At 36.0% G+C, this 7,968-nt stretch overlaps 1 protein-coding gene across 13 annotated transcripts in view; it reads right to left on the bottom strand.

Moving 5' to 3' along the window:
* Window positions 1–7,924, bottom strand: part of ANAPC10 (anaphase promoting complex subunit 10) — a 246,919-nt gene extending 238,995 nt beyond the window's left edge. For 11 of the 13 annotated variants that reach the window (XM_036233529.1, XM_016164038.2, XM_016164040.2 and 8 more), the window contains exons 1-2: window positions 7,792–7,899; window positions 6,242–6,368 (exon numbers count right to left, since the gene is read on the bottom strand). In XM_036233529.1, the coding sequence (XP_036089422.1) occupies window positions 6,242–6,356 (115 nt within the window). In that variant the 5' untranslated portion in view covers window positions 6,357–6,368; window positions 7,792–7,899. Of the gene's footprint in view, window positions 1–6,241; window positions 6,369–7,763 lie in introns of all 13 variants that reach the window. The other 2 variants (XM_016164042.2, XM_016164032.2) reach the window with 2 other exon arrangements.
* Window positions 7,925–7,968: the final 44 nt, after the last annotated feature.

Raw genomic sequence — 7,968 nt, forward strand, 5'->3', positions numbered from 1 at the left:
TCATTTAGTAAGCACTCAACAGAAGTTATACATTATTATATTGTACAATAATGACTAGTTTAAAGCCATAAGTCCTCCAGTAGATTGAGAACTCCTTGACAGCAAGGGTGGTGTCTTTTGTACTTTTAAATCTCTAAGAGTATTCTAGAGTAACTATTTGCTAACTTGAATTAAAAAATACCTGACCATAGAGAAGCAAAGTAAAGGTTAAACGATTAACTTTATCATGCTGTTTCTCATTAATAAAGAGTAGTCAGTCATTCTTAATGTGTAAAATGATAATCATATTAATGATCATATCAATGATATATCACCGATGCACTCGAAGCTCAAAATCACAGGGAGTAAAATGTATGTATGGCCCTACACTGATAAATTTCAAGACTTTCATATCCGACACATTTTTACGTGGTCCCACCACTCTTGTGATAGTGTCAACTGTTCTCTTCTGTATCTGGAAGATATCAGAGCAGTGGGGCATCTTCAGGGAACCAGTGACTTCTATGTGTTGCCCTCTGCAAATGCCATAGCATAAAATAATGTGGACTTGCACTGATTCATACATTACTGACACAGAATGGCACCAGTCGAATTAGGTCAAACAATGGAAGATATTCAATTTGGGCAAAATCACGGAAGTATTTGATGCTGTAAAGAATATGAGAAACTACCAAAGCAGTCGGATAGGGGATCACCCCTATTCAAAAAAACAAGAAAGGCTATATAAACCACAAACTCATAATTTTTCTTGAAAATGTGAGAGCTTGAACCACACAGCAACTGAACAGCCTCAAATTCAAGAAGGTGCAGCTCCTAGGCTCAGGAGAAAAAGGACGTAGTATCTTTCCAAACTGTGGGAGAGCATAGCAGGAAAGAACATTGACCAGATAACATTGACCTAAGAAGAAATCTGATTGGACTGTAACAAATTACTAAAGGCCAAGTGTGGGCTACCATAAAGTATAGCAGCCTTGGAAATCCCAAACACAAGGTGAACTCACGTTTCTTTCAGACTCTTTTCCAAGGGCTCTCACTGTACATACCAGAAAGATCTAGTGAAGAGCTGGAGAGTGGAACGCTTACTTTAGTAGTACGTGCATAGAGAAACTGACTACCATTGCAGGAAAAGTAAAGAGCCCCATCCTCCTTCCAAAAGAAGTTAAGCTGCTGGGAGAGGAGCATCAAACGGGTTTACTCCAGGACACAAATACGGACCCATCCTCGCTGAGAGAAGTGTAATAGAAAAAAACCTCTACCCCTGGGGGAGAAGCAGGACACAGTCCGTCCTATGGACATGGGGCAGAAAACTCTCTCCCACAAAAGACGAGTCACAGATACAAGACAGAGTTTGGTTATTATAGGAGGGCCCAAAATACTGAGAGACCCTTACCCTGGAGACCAGGCGCAAAAGGTTTGTCTAAGACAAACTGGACCAGAAAAACAGAGAACAAGCCCTGCTTCTCACCCCCACACTGAGTAACAAGGCACAGTATTCTAGTGCTGAAAGCAGGGCAAGGGCATGGAGAGACACACCATCTGAAGCATGTGGGTACAGAGAAAGCTGAAACTGAGAGTCAAGGAAGAACACTAAGAAAACTTATCTGGAACAATAGACCCCTCCATAAGCACTGGGCATCTTTAGAGGAATATGAAAAGCCTGTGAGGTACTGTCTACATATGAGAGTTGGCATTCAGTAAAAAATTATGACAAACAAGAAAGGAAAATAAATATTATCAAAAGACAAAGCAATCAATAGAAACACACTCAGATATTACCCAGATGTTGGAATTATTGGACAGAGATTTTAAGTAACTATAATTAATGTTAAAGAATGCAGGGGAAAAGGTAGATGAAATGCAGAAACAGATAGGGAATTTCAACAGAGATGAAAACTCCTTTAAAAGTCAAATGGAAAAGCTATTAAAAAAAAAAATACCAGAGATGAAAGATTCTTTAAACAGAATACAGAATCATCAGTAGACTAAATGAAGCCAAAGATAGAAGCAATAGACTTGAAGGAAGGCCAATAAAAAAATATCCAAAGAAAAAAAGAGTGGAAAAAAAATGGACAACCTAAAGCCTATGAGACAATACCAAATCATCTAGCATATGTATAACTGAATTCCCAGAAAGACAACAGAGAAGAAATAGGGCAAAAGAAATGCTTGATGAAATAATGGCCATAAATTTTCATAAAATAATGCAAGACATCACACCAGAAGATCCAAGAATCTCAGTGAATCTCGTGCAGGATTATACATACACACACATATACATGTTGACACATCATATTGATATTGCTAAAAATCAAAGATAAAATCTTAAAGGTAGCCAGGAAAAAAAAAAAAACATTTATTAAAGCAGACTTCTTTTCAGAAACTATGCAAGCCAAAAGATAATGGAATGACATCTTTAAAGCAGAAAAATCTGCCAAAGTAGAATTCCGCACAGGGAAAAGATATAATAATAAAAGAAAAATGAAAACTTTTCCAACCTAACATTGTTAGCAGACCTGCAATACAAAAAATGTGAAAGAAAGTTCTTTAGGCATAAGGACTACAATACCAGATAGAAATCTGAATCTATTCAAAGAAATGGAAAGTTCCAAAAATTGAAAAAATTAAGGTAAACATAAAAGGTTTATTTTTATTCAGTCCAAAATATAATTGGCTCTTTTAAACAAAAATACCAACAATATATTCTGGAGCTTAAAATATGAAAGTAAAAGGTATGACAAAAATGGCAGTAAGGATAGGAGGAAGAGCTGGAAATATACTGTTGAAGGATTCATGTACCATATCTATAGTGGTATAATACTGCTGGAAAGTAAACTGTGATAAAAGGCAACCGACCACCACGGGCAACCACTCAGAAATTTCAAAAAGAATGTATAACTACTAAGTCAGTAGTAGAGATAAAACAGAATCATAAAAAATACTGAATTCATCCAAAAATAGGAGAAAAAGAAGGAACAAACATTAACAGGAAAAGGAAAATAAATTTCGATAGTAGTTTTGAATCTAATTACATCAATAGAAACATTAAGTGTAGATGGTCTAAACACTCTAGATTAAATAATGTCAGATTAGATTTAAAAAAAGCAAGACCCAATCATATGTTGCCTATAAGAAATCCAGTTGAAATATGAAGATATAGAGTTTAAAACTAAAAGGAAGAATATCCAGTTTCCAGTCTGACATGTAAAGAGCTTGGAAGATGTCATTCTCATCCCTACAACACACTGAACTCAATAACACCAGTAAATCTTAAGTACAACAAAGAATTGAGGTCACAGGGAAAACTATCACCCAGAAAACTGAAGAGAGAGGTGAACACAGAGAATCACAGCTTACTAAGAGCAGAAACCATCTCTGGAGTCAGCAACTGGTAGCAAAACTTAAAGAGAGTAATTGGCTAATTGACAAATTGCTGGAGACTGAGTGTGGACTAGCTTGAGAGAGAAAAACTCCTGGAAGCCCAGTCTTAGGAAGGCTCTGAATTTTCATGAATTTTACCTCTAGGAACCCCACCAGGTTTTCTTCAGGGTAAAGATCAGAGAAAATTCTCCAGTGCTCCCTGCAGAGGGAGGGTGAAAGTAATAATTGTAAAATACACCCAGAGCATTCTGTCCTCAACAAAAGCCTGACTTCAAGGAAAACTGTTTTAGTAACTAACATGGGTTTTCTCACAGCCTTACTGACATGAGGCGGAAAATATATCTAATGCCAGCCTCCTCCAGCTTCACTATCTCACCTAAGAGGGAAGAAAGGTGAGAAGCACTTGTAAAAGTAACAGCCATGAACACAGGCCCCACTAAAAGAATGAGATCTAGCCACAGGACCATAGAACGCTTTTGTTCCTCCTAGAATTTAACCACCATATCAGCAGGGCTCCTGTACAACGAGAAGTTATTTAAAAACTGCAAGCTTAGACAGCATCTAAAGAGTCTCTAAGGAAATTCTGAAATAACAGGGGAAACAAAAACCAAGACACTGCAGGAATTTTAGCCACTGAATCTTAGTCTTTATCCAGTAGTCAGAAAATCAGTACGGATGTAACTGAACTGAATAGCACCATCAATCAACTGGATCAAATTCATATTTATAGATTACTTCATCCAATGACACCAGAATACACAAGCTTCTCAAGAATATACAATTCTCCTCAAGCTCATGTGTAACGTTCACCAAGATGAAGCACATTCTGGGTTATAAAATTGACAATATTTTTTTTAAAGAACAGAAATCATACAAAATATGCTCTCTGACCAGAGTACAGTTAAACTAGAAATCAATAACAGAACAAAAACTGAAAAATCTCCCAATATTTAAAGATTAAACAACATGTGAATCACAGAAGTATCAAGAGAAATTTTAAAATATTTGAAACTGAATGAAAATACAAATTATCGAAATTGTAGAATGCAGCAAAAACAGTGCTTAGTGATGACTTTATAGCATGGAGATATATATATATATATACATATATATTGTATATATATATGTAGAGAGAGAGAGAGAGATCTAAAATTAATCATCGAAACTTTCACTTTTGAAAATTATATAAAGGGCAAATTAAATCCAAAATAATCAGAAAAAATAAAATCAGAGCAAAACTCAAAGTAACCAAAAACAGGAAATTAATAGAGAAAAATCATTAAAACCACAAGCTGGTTCTTTGAAAAGGTCAATAAAAATCAATTAACCTACTCAAGGAAAAAGAAAGAAAACACAAATTACTAATATTATAAACAAAAGAGGGACCATCACTAATAATCCCATGGGTAACAAAAAAATAAATAAAGAAGTCTTATAAACAACTTTATGTGCATGAATGTGACAACCTAAATAAAATAGACCAATACCTTGAAACACGCCATCTACCAAAACTCACGCCACAAGAAATAATCTGAATCTATTACAAAAATTAAATAAAAAATTAATAACCTTCCAAAAGAAATCACCAAATCTAGACAGTTTCACTTGTGATTTCTATCAAACATTTAAAGAAGAAATTATACCAATACTCTACAATCTACTGCAGAAAAAAGAAGCAGAAAGAATAATTCTCATTCTATGAGAGCTGCATTATCCATATACCAAAACCAGATAAAGACTCACAAGAAAGAGAAATTAAAGAACAATCTCTCTCATGAACACAAATATAAATATCCTCAAGAAAATATTAGCAACTAGAATATTATTTTTTAAAAAATTTTATGCCACAATCAACAGATTTATTCCATGTATGCAAAGCTGGTTCAACATTCTAAATCAAATAATGTAATCCATCACGCCAACAGGCTAAAGGAGAAAAGCCATGTGATCATAGCAATAGATGTAGAGAAAGCATTTGAGAAATTTCTTTGGATGATGGAAATGTACTGTATTTGATTCTGATGGTACTTACATGACTATCTGTGTTTGTTAAAATTCATAGAACTATATGCCTAAAAAGGGTGAATTTTATTGTAAGTAAATTAGACAGACCTCAATAAATTACTGATGAGAGAGAAAGGAATTGTAAAGGGAAACAAAAGAGGCTTGGTTGGGAAGATGGCTGTAGGAGTCAACGTGTAAATAGTACAAGTTCCTGAAGGAAAAGCAACTACTAAACCAATAACATTATAAAGTTCCTAAAGCTAAAAATCTTTCTCTGAGCTTGCATCTACAGGTAGAAAATGCCTGTCGAATTAGACACAGGAGAAAAGATACACATGTATCCTGGCATATCTTGGCCAAAGTCTTGAACCCTAAAAACAAATAGGAAAAGGGTAAATGCTTCCAGAAAGAAAGAACAAGTTATTTAGAAAAAAAGACAGATGGGCATAGGCCTTATTTGCAATATGACAAAAGAAGAAATGGTAAAATAGCATCCACAAATTTTTGAGAAAAAGACCGACATTCTACAATTCTATCCTAAGAGTAAAATAAAGTTATTTTGGGATATCACTCAAAAAATGTATCACCCATTTATCCCATCTAGAGAAATAGCCAGCAAAAAAATGCTAACCAAGTAACTGAATAATAGAGATGGGGAGGATAAACAGACCTTATGACATATGCAGTTAAATTAAACTGGATATTAACAAAACAATTAGGAAGAGATATATAACAAATGACAACCAATTAAATTTAGTTTTAGAATTAAAGAATATAAACAAAAACAATATTAAAGTCATTCCAGAGGACAAGGAAACTGTAAGTAGTGATTGCAAACAGATTTTTCATTTTGTTTTACCTGGTTTGCAAGATGAGAGTGACCAAACAGCTTGTGACCCAATCTCCCGTACAGTTCCAGTCCTTTCCAACTGCTTAGGGTCAGCACCAGGAGGTGTCTTGTTTGGTGTGGTCATTTTAAAAATATTCTATGTAGACAAAAAGAATATGCATATTATACCAGAACCTGCACATCTTTTTTAAAAAGGTAATAAAATTTTAATTACAAAATGGATCACAAATATATACTTGATATTAACCATCGTCCTCAAACGTAACTCAATCGTTATAATTTAAAAATCTTATAAATTCAGTTATTTCTAAAATATGACTTACAAGACGAGCAAAGAAGCAGAGTATAGTAGGCAAAAGGGCACAGGATCAGGATTTTTTCTTCAGTTTCTCCTTTAACTTGCCTAGACTTTGTGCAGGTCTGCGCTTTATTTCTCTTCCTGGCAAAGAGGTCAACTTGATCTATAATTCTATAATGATGCACAGTTCTATACTCCTATGAGTAAAAATTCGTAATTCAAATGAAGTTTTTTTCCCCCCTTGAAGACTCAGATTGAAATATTCTTCTTCCAGAAATATGTAAACACTAGTCTCCATTTTAAATAATCCATTAAGTGATGTAGAGAAAAATCACATCTCCCCTCCAGTTGTCCAAAGGTCCCTTTATATATGTTCTTACCACAGAAGATAATAAAGTCAGAAAAATGGCTTCAAGAACTAAAAAGGGAGAAACTGGTCTATTCGAAATCAAAAGTTTACTTCATCTTTCACAAATTTTGTTAACTTTGGCGAGTCTATGCAAACGCGGGGAAAAAATACTTCTTGGATAATGAACAATCTGTAAAACTGCTCTGTAATGCAAAGTTATAGCTACTGAACGTCGTTATACATGCTATTATTACTATACACCTGGACCGATAGTTCTGTATATCATCTTCTTGACACCTATTAGATTTCACTTGTTCCCCCTAACCTCCACACAAGCACTTGATACTCACTAGATAATAGCAGAGCCACTGGACTGTAAATTTCATAAAGGCCTAAAACTTAAATGCTCAACTAGCAATTTACTGAATGAATACAAGGAAGAATCGATTCAATCATAAAGTATTTGCCACACCCAAGTTAAGATCTAGGATGAGACAATTAAATCTCTCGCCATCATTACAAGCAGATTGCTGATTGTCTTGTCACTGACAAACGTCCAAAAAAAAAAAGCCGATCTCTTTACTGGAGCAGAATTCAACTGCTGGAATTGGTACTGGACGCCACCAAGCGGATAAAACATAGAGCTCGAATAAGACTGGGTTCCTGACCACACGATTCAGGAGCTAAGGTTCAAGAGAGATTGCCACTGCGAGCAGTGTCTGGAGCAGACTCTGCTGGCCCTGCTTGACGCCTCTGCTAGAAGTGCTAGAATGGGCAATGGCTAAGGTTCCACTCCTGACCCACCACCCTAGAGGAAACTGGGAGCAGAAAAAAAGACTGAGGTTGAGGAAGAGAACGGATCTGCTTACACTAGACCCACTCACCACGTCCGAGAAAACCCCACGCACTTACAGCTTGCTGACCCGGCTTGCTGCAGCTCAGGGTGTTAGGATTCCCTGCAGCTCCGCGCCACTCCCACTTAGCTTTGCAGGATAGCCTGGTTTCCCCAAGCACGGTGAATTGGAGTCGCACCGCAATGACGTAAGTACTCGCCGTCTCGCCCGGCGCTGTCTGTTGCGCGTGCGCACT

This window comes from Rousettus aegyptiacus, unplaced genomic scaffold (genome assembly GCF_014176215.1).
Source record: "Rousettus aegyptiacus isolate mRouAeg1 unplaced genomic scaffold, mRouAeg1.p scaffold_m13_p_16, whole genome shotgun sequence".
In the NCBI taxonomy this organism is placed as follows: Eukaryota; Metazoa; Chordata; class Mammalia; order Chiroptera; family Pteropodidae; genus Rousettus; species Rousettus aegyptiacus.